Source organism: Hippoglossus stenolepis, chromosome 11 (genome assembly GCF_022539355.2).
Source record: "Hippoglossus stenolepis isolate QCI-W04-F060 chromosome 11, HSTE1.2, whole genome shotgun sequence".
Classification (NCBI taxonomy): Eukaryota; Metazoa; Chordata; class Actinopteri; order Pleuronectiformes; family Pleuronectidae; genus Hippoglossus; species Hippoglossus stenolepis.
Window position 1 is genome coordinate 9,828,106 of NC_061493.1, and position 18,804 is coordinate 9,846,909.

General features: G+C 42.5%; 1 protein-coding gene and 1 non-coding gene across 4 annotated transcripts; both read right to left on the reverse strand.

Annotated features, from left to right (window-relative positions):
• Positions 1-294: 294 nt before the first annotated feature.
• LOC118118041 (anoctamin-8) lies at positions 295-17,483 on the reverse strand. Of its 3 annotated transcripts, XM_035170824.2 has the most exons (19): positions 17,026-17,483; positions 16,524-16,767; positions 13,145-13,255; positions 11,865-11,997; positions 10,848-10,986; positions 10,580-10,676; positions 9,918-10,034; positions 9,668-9,795; positions 9,175-9,336; positions 7,086-7,238; positions 6,735-6,861; positions 6,049-6,104; positions 5,876-5,950; positions 4,536-5,033; positions 3,963-4,133; positions 3,675-3,866; positions 3,454-3,585; positions 3,048-3,158; positions 295-1,632 (listed from the first exon to the last, which is right to left on the reverse strand). In XM_035170824.2, exons 2-19 carry the CDS (start codon positions 16,732-16,734, stop codon positions 970-972), a joined length of 3,276 nt encoding a protein of 1,091 aa, XP_035026715.1. In that variant the 5' UTR covers positions 16,735-16,767; positions 17,026-17,483; the 3' UTR covers positions 295-969. The 3 variants fall into 3 exon arrangements, with proteins under 3 accessions (XP_035026715.1, XP_035026716.1, XP_035026717.1); XM_035170825.2 differs by lacking the exon at positions 17,026-17,483 and having other exon boundaries at positions 3,675-3,854; positions 16,524-16,888; XM_035170826.2 differs by lacking the exons at positions 3,048-3,158; positions 17,026-17,483 and having other exon boundaries at positions 16,524-16,888.
• trnak-cuu lies at positions 8,727-8,799 on the reverse strand. Its single transcript has one exon. It is a non-coding gene; the product is annotated as a tRNA-Lys (tRNA).
• Positions 17,484-18,804: the final 1,321 nt, after the last annotated feature.

An 18,804-nucleotide genomic window follows, 5' to 3' on the forward strand; every position in this document is an offset into this window, starting at 1 on the left:
TGGGAACAGTTGCACCAATTTGAAGAAATTCCTTCAAAGTGAAAAAAATGTGTTCACAAGAATGGGGCAGTCAGACAATCCCAAAACAGAATTCCTCTCGCCACTGGATGTCGCTGGCACAGAGCCATAATTATCTCCATAGGAGTTGGTTTTAAACAAGAGGAGTTTGATTTCATAGGTTACAATTCTCCAGGGAAATTCACATACAAGAACCCCTGCAACAAATCAACCCAGTAACACGCTCCATCATCCAGTGGTATTTATGAACTTTTAACAAAATCAGCTGATGCATCATCATTTGATGGACGTTTATTCAAGTGAGATTTGTTTGCATCTGAGAAGTACATTCACTAATTTATGTAGTAAAATAATTCATAGAAAATCAAAGTTAAGAAAAATAGAATATTTTTTTCATGGTCACAGTGAATATAATCGGACCTATTGCAGAGGAATAGAATGGCTTTGAAAGTGCACAACTGAAAAACACACGGTGGACACGCAGTGCATGCACATGACGTAACATGCATTCAAATACAGGCATCGGAAGGAGACGGACGTGGAATGGGAAGCTGCTGTTCGTGTCCTTCTGACAAAACGGGCTCATCGACGATAAAGTTCTTTATATGTTTGGATTTAGATTTTTAAAAAGATCCTCGACAGCAACATCATCTGTTCTGGTGCTGTTGGAAACCAGGCAGTCATGCAGTATTTAAACTGTACGTCAAGAGGTTTCTCAATCCTCCATTCAAACACCTACTGTACATAGTTTATGTGGAAGCTAGATAATCAAGTGTTAGTGTCGTACTTTGTGCGGAGTAAGTTGCATCCAGAGTGGAAATCTAACGCTCGCCGACTTTACATGTGGTCCGTGTGAGTGACATGTTCTCCTACAGTACCGTGAATGTCGCCTGAACATTTGTACATTGCTCTCCATTAGTAATGTTACATTGGCACGGCTAAAAAAGTGAATTAGCTTTTCGAGCCAGAGTTTTCTAAATCAGTCAGTTGTCTGATTGATTCTCCTTTATCGGACTCGCTAGAGGCTAATTCCTCCAGCGACGTGTTTAAGTCATACTTGTTGGGCTGGGTGGCTGCAGCCTGGGTCGCTGGTTGTGTCCCGTTGGCACACACAATGGTACCCTCCGATTTGCTGAAACTGAACAGCTTCCCAGGACTGAATGTCCTGTTGGGGGACTGTGACCTCTCCTGGCCACTAGGGAGAACTGAAGAGGTGACTATTGAGCCTGGTGCTCCTGCTGCCGCCGCTGGCTCTTTTTTCATGTCGGGCGACTTCAGGAACTTCAAAAATCCAGGCAGCTTGGCCTCACCTCCTGTCGGGGACTGGGCCGGTGAGCGTGAGGTGCCAGAGGAGAACTTCCCCTGCAGAGGGATGATCTGTTTCAGCTTCATCACGTTGTTGTTTCCCAGCAGAGAGCTGGGTCTCTTGGGCTTGTCCCCCGACTTGCCCCCCGACGATTTGTCGTGGTGATGCTGGTGCTGGCTGTCGGCCTTGTGGTACTCGCTCTCCTGACGGGCCTCTGCCTGCAGCTCGGCCTGACGCTGAAGCTCCTCCTCCTCACGCCGGCGTCTGAGCTGCTGTTGGAAGTGTTGCTGGGCCTGCAGCTCGTGTTTCTGAAAGGGGGGAGGGCATGTTAAACAGAAGATACGGAAGAGGAGATAGTATAGTAAGAAAGACACCTTGAAATAGAGGAAGATGAGGGAGATAAAGAAAAGCATGAACACATGTGTGATGAACAGAGCACACAGCTAGAGTAGAAATCCACCCCCTCATTTCAGAAGTCAGAGTTCACACCAGAAAGCTGTTTGGTTGTTGTTCACACTAAATATGCTGACATTTGGTCCTAACTGTTAACTGCAGACAAAAGGCTCTTTCTTTTACACGTCAACAAGTGCAACACTAGAGTCTTACATCGTTTTATACCATCACAGTCATTTTGACGTCAGTGGTGCAGTGAGTTACGGTTTTTATTCAGGGCACATTTCCAAAAAAGTAAAGTGTACCTACAAAGGTTGGTGCACAACCCACATGCACTCGGCCTGTTACACATATGATCGTCTTCTGTTCTCTGCAGAAAAGGTCTCTCGTTTCATACCTGGTGTTATTATAGTAATCTGCACCTTAAAGGGACTGTGAAGCTGCTTTCAGACATCACTTAACTCCGGAGGAGGTGCATGTGTGAACACAAATGTCAGAGTGGGAGCCTCTGGATTATCTTCAGACTTTCTCCACCTGGAGAATTGGATGTGAGAACACAGCAGGGGATCCCCCGGTGGACTCGCCCCTCATCAAAGCTATGGCTATCGGGACGTAAAGAGGATTTCAGCAAATAAGATAAAAAGGGTTACAGAAACTAATTACTAACCCTATATCTAAGCAAATAAATACAACCCCTTTAATCCACATGCCTGGTGCAGCAACCTTTTTTCAGCCATTAATCTAGCAAAGTTAGATTTGAACACATGCTTAACACACTTAGATTTTTAAAGTCCCACTCCAGTAGCTTATTACGCCACCTAAAACTCTTCTTTGAGTTACACATTCAAAAAAATAAAAAAACTTCCCCTACTGGCCTTAAAATTACTTAAATGTAACGCTACACATTTCCCGACTGGGATCGATGAATATGCTAATATGGCCTCGCCCCTGCTCCCCACCCTCACAGCGCCACCTGCAGCCGAGGAGCTTTTTCCAGCTACTGAGCCCAACCCACATGTCTACAGTATTGGTTTCTTAGGTTCTGCCTTTTTCATTTACAAGGGGGACATGCTCACATTTTAAAAAAGATGATTTTCTTCAGAAGAGGACTTTAAAATTGACCAGAGGGCCACTGATGTGATACAACACTATGCAGACAAACACATTCACTTTTTTCTCATGGAGAGTCAAAAAAAGAATTGCTCTAGTGTACATCTTTGGACGATGCACACAAGCAGACCAGAGGACACAAAGGGGTACATATTATAATACATATATACAGCAGGCGTAAAGTTGACCGAAGGTCTTTCAAGCTATGACACGACTATACCTTGAAAGCTTCCCTTCGTCGGTACTCTAGCTTGGCCATCTCTTCTGCTACCCAGCCAGGGATATCAGGGATGGCAACATGGATGACGTACTTTAGGAGGATTGCAAAGTGCTGTAAACCACCAAGACCACAGAGGGACAGACTCAACACACGGTTACATAAAGACACAATCACGTTTCCCATTCTGTATTTTTCCTCTACAGAAAAAACAGCTAATCTCATACACACACCACAAACTCTTACAAGGTTTGTTGTTCATTAATGAATCTGACTGGGAAAAAAAAATATTTTTATTGAATCAAAACAACCAAATTAGCAGGCCATGCACATTTGTATTTTTGAAATCATAATTTTGGGAATAAAACTGCCTTTCCTTAAAACTAGGAAACTACAGAGCATACAGTACCTCCAGTAAGACAATGGAGATGATGGTCATCTCAGGACTCAACCAGGGGAACAGACGCTGCAGCTGCCCACACTGACCAATCAGGTAACAGTTAACTATGATGGCTATCAAGCCCATAGCCTCCATAGCAGTCTGGTGTTGAGAGAAAGAGACATAGAAACATTCACAGGCTCTGCCATCAGACGGTTTATCTCACATCCTCCGAAACAAGACACACTGACCTGCCACTGTCCAATGTTCTCCACTCTCTGGCCAAACGGCCTCTGAAGGCCGGTACAGAGTTTTAGGGCGTCACTGCGGATCTCGATGATGTTATTGATGAGAGCGCACATGGCTGCCAGGGGAAACGCAGAGGAGAAGAGCACCACATAACCAAACTGAATGAACATCTCCTGGTAGTCCTGAAGCGTGTCCTGCCGGGTACAAACATCGTGAATTTTGATGAACCTTGGCATTATTTGCTTGTAAAAAGTCAAATGGTCATTACTCTGACTGGATCATAGTCCCACCTCATACGTCTGCATACAGCTCTCCATCTCAGCTTGGGTCAGAGTCACAGTTTTGGTTTCCTCTGGCGGATCGATCCACGACTTCTTGTCCTCTTTCCCCTCAGCTACATTCTTTCTTCTATGGCAATGGGTGTCATTCGGAGAGGACACAGTGGCGTTCTCCTTCGTATCCTGCAAAAGTAAACCAACATTTAAATGTTAAAATTAGTCTAAAAAATACTTTCTCTGGTGAGACAGTGAGACACCGGATATTCCGCAGCTTTGCAGTGGATAGTCTCTCATCTATTGGTGAGAAGTTGAGGTGTGTTTTCACAGAGAATGTCACTTAAAGCGAGGGTTAGCAAGCCTGGAAAAGCCAACAAGAGCAGGCTACACTTAATACACAAAAGGTTTTTCAGAAACTAATTCCGCACCCTTCCTTTAATACATAAAACTACATGAAACACATTAATCTGTGTTGAGATTATTCAAACATAATGAGGGAGGCAATGATTGTTGAACAATTTTAGACTGAAGAGCATAAAGCTGAAGTGTGGGATGATAAATTAGAATAACACTAAGCAGACAACATACCTGAGACAGCAGCTCACCATCACTGTCCTCGTCACAACTGTCAAAAATACTCGATGGATCCATCCCTTCCTCTACCATTGTAGGACTGTCCTCAAGGGAGCTGCGGTCCCCCACCTGCACCTCCGCTGTGACGTCCTGGTAGTCAACCTTCTCTGTGAAACTGACTTTACGTTGCTTCAGAGCACTGTCGTTCAGGTCCCACTCTTCTTCTGTCAGCCTGAATCCGGCTTTCAGGTCCCCTCTTCTCTTCGGCTCTGGGTTACCGTTAGCGCTGTGACTGACGGACAGCCCTTTGGGACCCAGGAAGGAGTATGCTGTCATTGAGGCTTGGGCCTTCCCCAGAGCCAGTCGGCCGTATTTGAGCATGATGGCTTTGAGCAGCTCCCAGAGCACCTTTGGGGTGAAGACACCCAGCTTGTTCTGCTCATAGAGATATGGCTGGAGGACCTCTTTGATGTTCTGCAGGAACTGGCGAAAGATCAGCAGGGTGGCGAGCATCTGTGAGAAATGCAAAAGGTAAAACACATGCACATTTTCGAAAGTGTTTAGCAGAGGACACGAGAGAAATGGGAGAAATGGACAATGTTCAGGAAGGTGGTTGATCCAAATCCTTCCGTGTTTTCTTTATTTTTGGTTCTTTTTTGTATGTATATTTGAATGTCTTATCTCTCTGTATTACAAAAGCAATTCAACATGAAGTTCACCCCCTTGTCAACTCATGGACAACATCCTACACAACAGACATTAAATAATTTAGTTTATAGTGGGCAGTAAATCAAAATTTATTATCATCATTTGAGCATTATCACTTTTAACTGTAGAGACACACAGCTATAATTATACATACTACTTTTCTGTTCCACTGTGGGATTTTTGAGGACACCACATAATGGATTTATTATGTTTACTACCCACAGTAGAGACTGAGCATTGATTCCAAAGCCAAGTAGCATATCATAAAAACTACATATGACCTTTCCATGTTATATCTTATTGCCTGAGATTGTGTTAAAGGTTCAGTGTGTACAATTTAGTGACATCTAGTGGTGGAGTTTCAGGTTGCAGCTGAATACCCCCCCCCTTCCAAACATGAAGAAGAACCTGTGGTATCCTTCAATTGTCATAAAAACTCAAAAGGTGTTTAGTTTGTCCTGTAAAAAACATGGCGGCCTCCGTAGAGAGGTCCCGCTTCTGATGTTAATATAAAGTATTTGGGAAAGAAAACCACAATTTGTACAATTTAGATGAAACACACACTAGGATTATTTTATATTAAATTCCTGCCAATAGATCCCTTTCACCTAAATCTTACACACTGAACCTTGTACAGTTGTTGGTACCTCTTTCAGTCGCTCCATGTCCTTGAGGTAGAATGCGATATAGAAAAGGCTAAGGTAAGAATTGATGAATTCAAACTGTAAAACAAACAGAAAATATTCCAGGAAGTCAAATGCTTATCGGTCAATCAGGATGACTCATCTCTATTCCAGCGTCAAACTAAAGCAGGACTCACAAAAACCATCTTGATGATGAGATTACTCTCGTAGGCACTCTGAAGTCTGTAGTTCTCTGGGTGGAGAAAGAAGAGACACATCACTCAACGTCCAGATGAATGACAGCAGAAAGTAGAGCCTGACCGATACAGATTTTGGGGCGCTGATAGTGATATTGGGGAGAAAAATAATTTCTGATACCAATATTCTGCCCGATATATATATTTATAAAAAATGGCAATGATTCCTAAGAAGCCGTTATCAAAACCGTTATGACAAAGAAATGTAATTGAGGCTTGATATTTTACAATTAAACCATTAACTTTATTATTAATTCTATAAATAAAAGATCAAATGCAACCAAACCTACATAACTTGAAGAAGAATAACCAGGAAAATAACTAAATAAACGTATCTTTTTACATAAAATGTCAAAATAAAAGCACATATTTTGTGCATTGTTTATTCTGAAAAATAAAAGTTTTCATATCGATAAATATAAATGCCGATACCAAAATGTATGTGAAAGGCTCATATCGGCCAAATTTGTATTTGTAAATCATCCAGGCTCTAATAGAAATGCTGTTTAAATTACAATCATGTCTACATTACATTTGAATTTAATTTATTATAGAGTAATTCCTCTCTTACATTGTCTATCACAGAGAAAATAATATGCCCACCGAGTAAATTTTGTGCTTCTCACCCATGTCATTGAGCCAGTAGGCGATCTTCTTATACACCTCATCACATATGGTTACAGTGATGGCCAGAAGTATCTTAGGAAGGAATCTTGTAATACCAGGTAGCTCCTGAATCTCCATCACCACTTCCTGCAAGGTAAATCAACATGATCAATTAGCATAATACGTATTTAATAGAGTCTCATTCATTTGTTTCTACTCTCCAATCTCATATATGTGTTGGAAAATGACACAATTCACACAAATCTTCAGACTAAAATGAAACTATGGTATGATGTAACATTTTAATGGAATGCTATATCAACTACATTTATTTGTATCGAGTGATTTCTGCCTGTGTTATCTGTTCCGACCTGCAGTTCCAGGCAGAGGAGCATGGCGACGAAGACGAAACAGAGGCAGAGGAGGCAGATGGGCAGGCTGACCAGCCACCTGAACAGGGCTCTCTTCCAGGGCGGGTAGTAGAACTCCTCACAGCCGGTTATGGGACTGCAGCGCTTTACACCCTGCAGAGACGGCAGCAGAAGAGGACAAAGAGAAAAAGAGAGTGTTAGAGACCTTTGTTTTGATCATTGCAGTCATGTTCAGTAGAACATGGACTGGAAATGTTTGTGCATAAGAATGCGCCATAATGAATGTTTTTTGTTTGGTTGATAATCGCCACCAAGGATGTTACGTTTTCACTCCGGTCCGCTTCTTTTTTGGTCGGTTTGTTTGTAAGATTACACAAAAACAACTGAACGGATTTCCCAAAAACTTGGTGGAAAGATGCTTTATGGCTTTTTTTTCCCTTCAATGTCCTTAACTTTTTAACGTTTTACAACATATCTGCATGGATCTTGATGAAAGAAAAGAGGCACGATTATGGGACTGATATATATGAGTGTGTGAAATTTGTTGCAGATCCAAATAAAAATGTGGATTTAGTTAATTTTAAATGTGGTTTCATAGGGGGACTGTTGGGCCTTGCTGGAGGTATACACTTTACCCGCTGCCATTCTAGTTGTTTAATGGATGTTTACCGCTTACATTATATTTTTGCATTATAATTACCTTATATTCCTTACAAAAATCATAAATGCATTTCTTTGATTTACTACTATAGAGCTAGTTTATTGTAGAAAACAAATAAAACAGACACAGTACAATAAAGCACTAATTTACAGTATAACTAGATCAAAGTTGCTCTACAACTCTCAAACATCTGTGATCAGGCTCTGGTAAATGCCACATAGTGTTAAATCTTCTTAAAGGGCTAATTCACCCAGAAATGAAATTTCACTAATTATCTACTCACCACTATGCCGATAAAGCCGTGGGTAAATTGTTTGAGTCCAAAAAACACTTTTGGAGTTTCAGGGGTAAACAGCGTTGCAGCACAATCCAATACAATTGAAGTGGATGGTGAACAAAGATTCAGACATAAGAAACAACAGAATAAAAAAATAACATGCCTCCATACTGCTCCTGTGGTGTCATCACAGTGTCCGCAAGCCCTGACATTCATATTCGACTCGAAACGAGGTCATTTACACCAAGTTTTAAGCCTAAATGTCCACTGATAGCTTCCAATGAGGTGCATTCAGGGACCGTCGGAAATGCTAACATCTGCTATCTTTGCCACTTCTGGTGCACTTTTAGACTTAAAACTTGGTGGAAATGACCTCGTTTCGAGTCGAATATGAATGTCGGGGCTTGCGGACACTGTGATGACGCCACACGAGCAGTATGGAGGCATGTTAGGTTTTTTTCTGTTATTACATCTGAATAATAGTAATAGTAATCACTTGAATTGTATTGGATTCTGCTGCAACAGTTGTTTACCCCTGAAATTCCAGGGGTGGGTGAAGTGTTTTGTGGACTAAAACACTTTCACCCCCGCATCGGAACAGTGTTGAGTATATAATTTGTGCATTTTTCATATCTGGGTGAACTATCTCTTTAACTGTTCAGCCACTTCTGAGAGTTCCTTCACCCTCAGGAAAAAGATTGATAGCCCAACGTGGGGCTCGAACCCACGACCCTGAGATTAAGAGTCTCATGCTCTACCGACTGAGCTAGCCGGGCTTGCTTCTTACACCCCGCATTCCTCTCTAAAACGACAGGCCTACCCAGAGTCCACCCCCCTCACTACGTCACCCCCCTTTCCATTCATTCCACTCAACATGGGGTGCCGTCACACACCCCACAGGCCCCACCCCCGCTCCCTCCTCCGAGGCCACGTGGAGCATGAAAGACACACTCTTCCTGTGATCACATTTCCTGGTATTGTTCCCTTATATGGTAGCTGCAGAGTTGCGCAAGTTCTCAGAAACGGCCGTAAAACTACAGCGTGATATGACGTGAGTGTGACTGACTCATGGAGATTCAGGTTTTCACTGTTTTCACACAACTATACAGCACTGGTAACTCAGCACTTTCCGCTCAGGCAACAATCCTCACCCTGAACTGTGGCCTGGGCTCCTCCAAGGACTCGGTGGGGGTGTCCAGAGTGCCCCACCTGTAGGACAGCTCGGCCTCCCGCCTCTTCCAGCGCTCCAGAAACAACGTGGCCCACACAACGTTGAAGAGGGCAAATACCACGCAGCAGATATCCTGACTGGTCTGTGCAGGAACATGAGAGAATCCACGATTAATTCCATGTCAAGGTTTTCAGTTATAAATGCAAAATTAAATGTGAAAACAGGCAGGGCTGATGACGCTTCTAAAACACGAAAGACGCATAAATGAAAAAACTAATATCTCAGGATTAAAAAGTATTGCCACACAAATAGAAGACACAGACAAAGATGCTGTTGTGAATCTGTCTGAGCAGAGAAACCCCGCTGCATTGTGCATGTGTGAAAGGCAAACTGCGAGGAGAAAAGTCCGGACCCAATTCTCCAGAGATCCTCTGAAGGACATGTCTGAAAAAGGCTTTAGAGCTTTCAGGTACCTGGTCGGCCTCTGCTAGTATCCAGAGCAGGAAGCCGATGACAGCAGGGTAAAGCATGGAGTTGGTGTAGAAACCCAGCCAAGCAAAATACATCCCGATCTTCACTCCAAAGTAGTCACAGATATCATCTACAGAGCAGAGGAAATTGTAATCAGATAATACTGGGGCTCTGGTGAGAATAGGATAATAACAGATAAGTGTCAGTTAATGTGATCGTATAACTCTGATCTTCAAAACTGATACTTCCTACCCAGCGGCTGTCTTTCACATACGGCCTGGACCCAAGACGTCATCAGCTGGTTGAGGATCCTCTGTTCGTGGAGAGGAAACATTTGATGGATCACCCCCCGAGCCACGAGCTCTGGAACTGGAAATGAAGGGTTTACTTAAAAAGACCATATTTTAAACAAAGGCCGATCATCACCACGTCTTGGTAAAGTGATTCTTGGTCAAAACCCTAGACTAAATATAAAAAGTGAAGCCAAAGCATTTAGATCACCACCTGGAGGCTGGCTGCAGTACAGGTCATAAACCTCCATGTTAGTGGATGAGACGTGGACCCAAAAGGTCAAAGTACACATCCATCCAATCATTTTTGCATTATTTTATTTAATGATGTAAAAATGGGCTGAAATATGATTGGATGAGTCATGATTGATTGAGCGCATTTAATCGTTGGGACCTCGACACCACGGCTCCATCCCCCGATCACTACTGCCCATCTTTATTTCCAGTCTATGGTAAAAACACTGTAATCACTGTTTCAAACACTGCAAGAGGAATCCAGTGCACATGGTAATGATGCTATTTCAAAGGCCACGTTTAAGTTGAAAGGTTTTAGAAATTAGAGCAAGAAGAAAAAGAGACATAGAACAGCAAGAAAAAGGTCCCTAATAATAAATACGAGCATACTGATTGGCTGTCCCTCCAGGAAGTGAATGTTGTGAAGGACCTCCCCCTGTTTGGCTCGCAGGTTGTCCAGCCAATACTTAATGATGCTCTGACGCTCCTGAGCACAGTGACAAATAGAGGGAGGAAAAAGATCATGAATGATGTGTTAAAATTGATAAAGAGACTATTACTATTGTTTTTAATATCAAAATGAGTAACCTCTGTTATATAATATCATGAATATTCACAGCTATACTGACTCACACGGGCCAGAGTTTTGACCTCTAACCTGTGAGGTGAAGAAGCACAGCTCGCTCTCGATGCTCTCGTAGATGTTGTCCTCCTCACAGGAGAAGCGCCGCATCCCGCCGCCAAACTGAGGTTTGACCGCCTTGTACATGCCCATCTGCTCGGCGCCGCGCAGTAAGCTGAGGGTAAATGAACAGCAGGATTAAAGCTGATGGAGCACTAACTCCGTGCAGAGGCCGGGCCACACATGTTGGATAAATTAAGAGCATTAAGGGCATATAAACAACATACTGTCACACACACACACACACAATATACTGCAATAAGTACGACAGTGAAACAGAAAGGACTTTGTGTGATTTCTCTCAGCAAGAAGGCAAATAAGTACTTCATCCGAAATGCACAAAATTAGAGACACTAAGTGTACTCACTCCCACTGTTGCCTATTTTTGCTGTTCAGTTTTAATCTTAATAGTTTCACAGTTTAGTTCATCATCCCAGTGAGTTATGATAATGTCTCACTCGGAAACCTCTGCAGATCCAGTTATATCCGGACTAGACGTGATGAAGACAACACAAGTGCTCAGATGATAACTTGACGCATAGGTTCTTCCTTGAAGCATACCTCATCCTTCCACAAAGTTTGTGTCTTTTTCGTAACCCTGCTAACAAACTAACAAAGGGCGGGGAGAATTAGTGCTTTAGACAATTGGACAACAAGGTTATAGTCGCCAGTTGCTGCTAAAATTAGACAAAATGTTTTTAAGAATCTTTTTTTAGTATGGGATTTTAAATGGTTTTATAAAGTCACTTAAACCATACAGGAATAAGAGCAGGGAAGATAATTGTTGCTGCTAGTGTTGCCTTAACATGTTGCAGGATCCTGTGTGTATGCAGTTAGATAATGGAGAAATGTTACTAAACCAAGCACTCATCAGCTGATTGGAAAAGTACAAATCAGGCAAAAAGGTTCTCATTTAAAACAGCTCAGACAGAAACGGGCCCACGTGTGCATGCAAACAGACGGACAAACACGCACGCACATTCAGAGTCTTACTTCTCAAACGTTGTGGTGATGAAGAAGGCGTGTGCCTGGGTGTGTTTATGTTGTCGAATCTGAATGCTGATTTGAGGGATTCCAACACGGATCTGGTTCAGGAGCCACAGCAGAGTGTGGTCATCGATCGTATCTGGGGGGAGATTTTCTTTTAATTTATGCTAAGTTTGATGGCACACCTAAGACAAACTCACACACCAACATTTGCTTTTTGTCCTCCCATGTTTGTCAAAGGCAGTAACGGATGAGTTTACTGCATAAAGAGGCTGAACCAAACCACTGTTCACCACCAAAAGGCCAAGCAGCAGCAGCAGGAGGGGGGGTGACAGTAAAAGGTCAATCCAATCAAATACAGACAAAATGGCATCATCACAACCTGTGTTCTAACTGCTGCCTTCACCATGGTTCTGCCACAGCTCTTTAAAAGGAGCGAGTGACAACAGGACACAAAGAGAGTCCTGTGACCTCACAAGGTGCCAAACCCACACCCAACAAGCTTTGGTGAATTATGTCCTCATTGTGTCCACTACAAACCTATCTAAACACGTCTCCATTTGGTATCATGGTTTGATTTGGTTTGATTTTGGATCTGAATGTTGTTAAAATCGATTCAGTGCTGATACTTGAACTGCTCTAAGTTCGCACCATTATCTGTCATCCATTAGTTTCAATTAAAATCAGTGCATGTCATCGAAAAAAAACAGCATTAAACTACCTTGGAAAAAGTACATGTCTCAAAAATCCTGATAACATACTGCGTGATAAAGAGAGAATGTGAGTCTCCAAACAGGGACAGCAGTCACATGTTGAGCAGAAATGTGACATACACTGTGTAGGATAGCGTTCGAGGATTTACCGATAAGCAGTCACATAACTCACTTCATATCTGATTAATCCCATTTTAGCGTTGCAACATCATTTCCAGTATGTATTCTATACATTTAGTATTTTTAATTTGACTGTATAGTGTTTTTCTAGTCTTATCGGCCATGCAGACTGGAGGAGGGGGTATCAAACCACCGACCTTCTGGCCACGACTATTCCAACTGTGAATGAAGTTTGTCGGAGCCAAACTGCAGCTAAATGCTTCCTGTTCACATCCCATACCCACAATGGCAGCTTCCTTACAAGATCCCTAAGAGATAGACACAAGTACTGTAAATGGATGCCCTCTAAATACATTTAATAAGGATGCAGCATCCTCTTGGTGGTGATTGAGTCATCCCCGGGCGAACAGGGCAAACAGGGCAAACAGGAAGGATGAGCGGAGCTGACCGAACCTGGGAAAGCCATCAGGATGTCACAGTTTTCGGTTGGCACCATCTTCAGCCAGGACCTCCGAGACATTATGTAGTGCCTGGCCTGGAGGAGGCGCTTACCAAACAGTTTGTCTGAAAGGAGGAAAAAACTGGGATTAATAATGTTTAAAGTGATTACAGAGAACAAATGAAGAGGAGGGCCCGACTGAGTGTGTGAGAGAGAGAAAGGGGGACAGGCAGAAGGTGTTAATATCTCATCAGATGACAGGTTATTGTTTGCATCACTGATGTTACTTCATCACCATATTTTCTGCCCTTGTTTTCTGCTCCGGTCGCGGAGACAAGAAGACAGAAATGTCCAGAACAATTGTCCAACCAGCGTGAAGGTTGACTGTGCAGCACTGGGTCATATGACTCTGAGCAAACAAACGCTACGAGCAGCAAACAAATAGATGATCTCGAAACTGGCACTTGTGTTCATAGCCACAGACAAACCAGCTTTTCAAGTCTGTCACCAAAACCCCTTATTGATGAAAAAACTCAAGAAGTAGCAGTTTAAAATGTGAAATCATCATTGTTCATCACAACAACTGCTTTCACCACCACCTCTCCTCCCTCCAACTGAGAGCCATCACTGCTGCTGTCATCTCCATGTTCTACAGAAATACGTTTAACACGTGCACACCAACACATTGACTGTAAGGAACACTTGATGAACTGTAATACAGGAAAGAAACCGATGAAAACAGGGTGTGATCTTGTTATCATGGAGGAGAGCTGCACTACTGATGAAGGAGTGTGTTTATCCAGAGATATTATTGGAAATGGAAATCCCTGAGTGGTTCTGCTGATTGAACTGTGTGCATGTGTGTATGACACAATGATGCAATTCAAGCCAAATTACTGACACTGAGGGGCCTTTTTTCTTCGACTTGCAGGCTCTTCAGACTGATGGACCTCAGACTGATGGACCCTCTGACTGTTACTGACATAATAGCTCATTGAGGCTGGATCTTCAGGACATGTAGCTCCATCTGACATGTAAATCTCTCTGCCAGGCTGCAGCTCTGTATCTACTTAGAGCCACATTATCATGTATGATGAGAACATTTAATGCCTGGGTGCCGGTTGAAGTTGCAGAACTGTATATATATAAATACACTGTATCTTCTCTTTATTTTACTTTTGTTTTAACAGTTGAGAGGGAAGCCATGCAAAAAAAAAAAACTTTTCTCATAAATAAACATAACGATAACATTATTGGCATAGGCTTACATATAGATATTCAGACAGGTTTTTTTCTTCATTATATGTATTTTCACTAACACCCAGTTGAGTTTGCTAAACATAAATGAATCGAATTTCTAAAACCTTGTGAATCTCTTGCAGACCTGATTTTGTTCAAATCATAACTTTCAATGAATGAACCAACGAATAGTTTTGCAACATATCATCTGCTGGATGATATGTTGCAAAGGTTAATGGTTAATCAACACTTTATGATGTCATTTTCTGACTTCTTAGTGATGTCATGAGGACACCAGGATGACGTCACTCTTAACATATGATCATTAAATATTTTTGATATACAGTATAAGCCTTATGTTTTGTCTATAGTCCTGTAGGATGGAGAGATAACTCAAAATATACAAGAACTATGCACAAAGACCCTGACTTTTTTGTGACTTCTACATGACATCATTGACTGATCAATGTAGCTTTACATTGTCTCTCTGTTACAGCTATTATTTGATATATGATATGTAGGAAAACCATATTTTGTTGACCTTGACCTCTGGCCTTTGACAAATCAGCTCCAATATCTTGATATCCCACCATGTTCTTGATGTAAATTCATCCATTTGTGTACACACATGCACACACGTGCGCACACACACACACACACACACACACACACGCACACACACACTTACATCTTGAGAATATACGCGTAGTTAAAATCTGTTACCCTCATAGACCAAACGGATGTGGCCATCAGCAAAATTGCAATTCATAAGTCAAAGCTCAGCTAAACAGCTCTAGTTGTTCTAGTAAGATTGTATTTGTATTCTATAGAAACAAATAATTATATTTGTATTTGTCGTTCTCCAGCAAGAACGACAAATAGAATCATTATTATTGCGTCAACAGATGTAGATGTAGATGTGTTATTTCAATCTTTTACTATAAATTCATTTCTATGCTTTGTAACTCAACTGTGTTGATTTTGAGATGCATTTTCAATAGGTTTTCGTTGACTTGAAGTTTAGATGCAAAACAAAGCAACAGCACATGACACTGTTCATGCTTAAGACTATAACGGTTATATGGTCACATGCAGAAGGCCACACTAATACCTGAGTGTCTTCTCTCAACCAGAACAACCCACACTCTGGGATCCCTGTATCGCACACTATACAGCGGGTAAAGTAAAATCGGGGAAAACCGCTAAAACCATTGGGCCTCCCTGTCTCCAGGGGGGGCACCAGGGGGGCACTGGCCCCAGCTGAAATCTGATTGGCCCCTGAAGTGTAGATAAGTCACTTACTAATGACAATATGATAGGTATTTTTTATTTTCTAAGCTTTTTTGAAGAGCACATTGTCCTTGAACAATAAATTAATTTCAAAATATATCCAAGGATGTGTGGGCTTTGCTCAAAGCTCGAGAGCTAACAGTAAAAATAAGGAATGCTACTAATGTGCACTGTACTGAATCAGGAGTTGTGCATGGATGTTGGTCATATAAATGGCCCCTCTGTGTAAAGTATGGCCCCTGACTTAAGAAAAACCTAGATCCGCCCCTGGCCCAGAGGGACACAGGCCCAGGACCATGGCATGATGAAGCCAATAAAGAGGATGACATGCCAAGTGATGCCTTATATCCCTCATATTGTAATTCCAGAATTAACCACAACATGTATTTTGCTTACTCACCAACCAGACGTGTCTCCTCTAAAACCCTCAAGTCTCCACCAACCTTCGACACGAGCTGACATCGGAGCCTGCAGCACAGTCTCGACCCTCCTCAAACTACAGTGTGCCACAGCCCGTCGGGACGCGCACGTCCGCTGCGTAAAAACACCCGCTGCATGCACCTGTGGACCACAGAGACCGACCGGACTGACCGACTGTTCCCGGGCCTGCCTCAGCCCGACTGCGCACAATAAGAAGCGGGTCAAGGAAAGACGCACCGACACCACCGAGCCCCGCTGGTCCTCCCTGTCTCCGGCCAGTGGAGTGGGTTAATTATCAGCGAATGCACCATGTTGCTTCTGCACAGGAGCACAGGCAGCGTGCACATGAACACGCACACACACACACACACGCTCACACAAACACACTCGGATTCCACACGCAGGACACGGACTGTTTGCACCGTTTTTGTCTGAGATACACACCGAGCACACCGGACGGGCTTAAGGACATCTGCTGCTGCTGGGTGTTGTTGGTCCTGTGCTGCTGCTGCTGCTGCTCGCTTGGCACCGTCCTCTCCATCCTCTCCTCTGCCCCGTGTCTGTCGTCGACGTCTGTGCTGCTGCTGCTGCGGCTGCTGCTGCTACTGATCACAGCAGCGTCGGAATCAGCTGCTCCCGAGCCCGCAGCCTGCATGGTGCTGTGCAAACACTCCAGCTGGCGAAAGGGCTACAGAAAAAACAACAACACTTAGTGCATGTGAGAGGGGAAAGCCTGTAGCGTGTGTGACGGAGGAAGAGGAGGAGGAGGAGGAGGAGGGGATGGAACATGATCATGGCATCTTCACGCTACGCGCACCAGTCGTGACTGAGTAGTGACGACAGAGTTTAGGGGGAAACACCAAGCTACAGGCTGCAGATCTGTTTACATGCTGAGCTGAAGGAGCATCTATCATGTCTCAAAACAGATATTTAGATAGATACTCACCTCCCTCGCTTCTCTCCCCCTTCTTCACTCATGCTCACCCAACCGGTCGAGGCGAATGGAGTCTGCTTCTAGAGGTTTCTTCCCATGTTTAAGAGAGTTATTTCAACGGTTGGGTTTCTCTATGATATTGTTAAGTGCCTTGAGATAATGTATTTTGTGAATTAGCACAAAACAAATAAAACTGAATTGAATTGAACTACCTTTTTCTGCTAGAAACATTTGTTTTGAAATATTTTTTGTTCTTGTGGAGGAAATCAACGCTAGAACAGCCTGAATTTAAATGCACAAAATAGATGTCTCGCATAATTATAAAGTTCATAATGCCTTTCATGTAAAGTGATTGAATGTGTCAGACTTGATGGCTGCATTCTCCAGATAGGATCTGGCTACTGGGCAAAACTTTGTTGAGCACCCACTTCCACCCTTTGTGTTCATGGATTGCCTCCAAGTTCCTGTTAACAGAACAGACAAGGTTAGACAGTATTTGCTGGAATAAGCAAGTTACCAGGTACTAAGTCAGTTTAATACAATTACAATTAATGCAACTTATAGTTTATAAATCTGCCCATATTAGCACAATATAAATTTACCAAATTAAGGAGTTGAAGCAAGGGGCCCTCTTCAAAATAGGGCCAGAGTGTTAACAGAATCAGTTGGACATTTTGGGTAATGTGCTTTTTACATGAAAGTAAAATGGGAAAATTACAACACTCTCTAAGGTAAATGAGACAGTCAGCAACCAGTTAGCTTAGCACCAAGGCTAACAGCTAGCCTGGCTTTGTTTAAAAGTAACATTATCTGTCTCCCAACGCCCATTGAGCTCACTTACATGCAAATGTCAAGTGAGGATGCCAGAGAAGTAGTTAATTGCAGGTCACTCCAACTAGCTATGAAATAGTTCATCTCAAACCCCTCATGAAACCACAAACTGCTTTCACACTTAAATAAACAAGATATGTCAATTAGTTGCCTAAGATTTAGAAGTGCTGGTTGGCACATTTCATTCTGACTGAGCCACATTTATGCTCTTAGCCCTAAGCCAAGCTAACCTGCCTTCTTTTTAATGTCACATACAGACATAGGTGGTATCAACCTACTACTACTGACTTGCTGCAACAAAGATGATTTCAAAAGTAAACCTGTCTTGGTTGATGACTGGTTGAAGAGTATTTTAGGGCTATTGTCATAGGCCCTAGATAGTATTGCTCACATGCACTTTCAGATTTACTCAAAACAAAGAGTTATAGATATTTTGCATACATCAGTCGGCACTTGAACGATAATGAAAACAAATTCAGCCAACAAACCCGATGAACCTGACTCGTCAGATTTTCCATAACCGCATCTTTGAAACAGCTTTGAGAAATATCGCAGACTAGTTTCTTTATACAATATATAGAGTGATTAACTTGTAACTCTCTGAACCCTTCACACCTGAAAAAAGAAGCAGAACCAAAATAAGGTTTTCACATCAATTTCCCTCCAATTCCAGTAGAGCAATACACTGCTATGGCCACTAGATGGAGGCAGTCGACAGTTTAAGGCGTGAAGCCACCAGGGAACATCCTGGCTGCTGCTACATAAATGAAAAGTGTACCTGAAATCACTCAATTATAACACTGACGCTTAAATTAAAACACTAGCAGGGTTTATTTTTATTTTGTATTTTTTCAAAGGCTGAAGTGGATCCTAAGGTTTGCTTACTCCTGACTCTCTCCAGGCTTCCAGTCAATTAGAGTCTCAATATGTATTATTGAAAAATTATTGGAAATGGAGAAA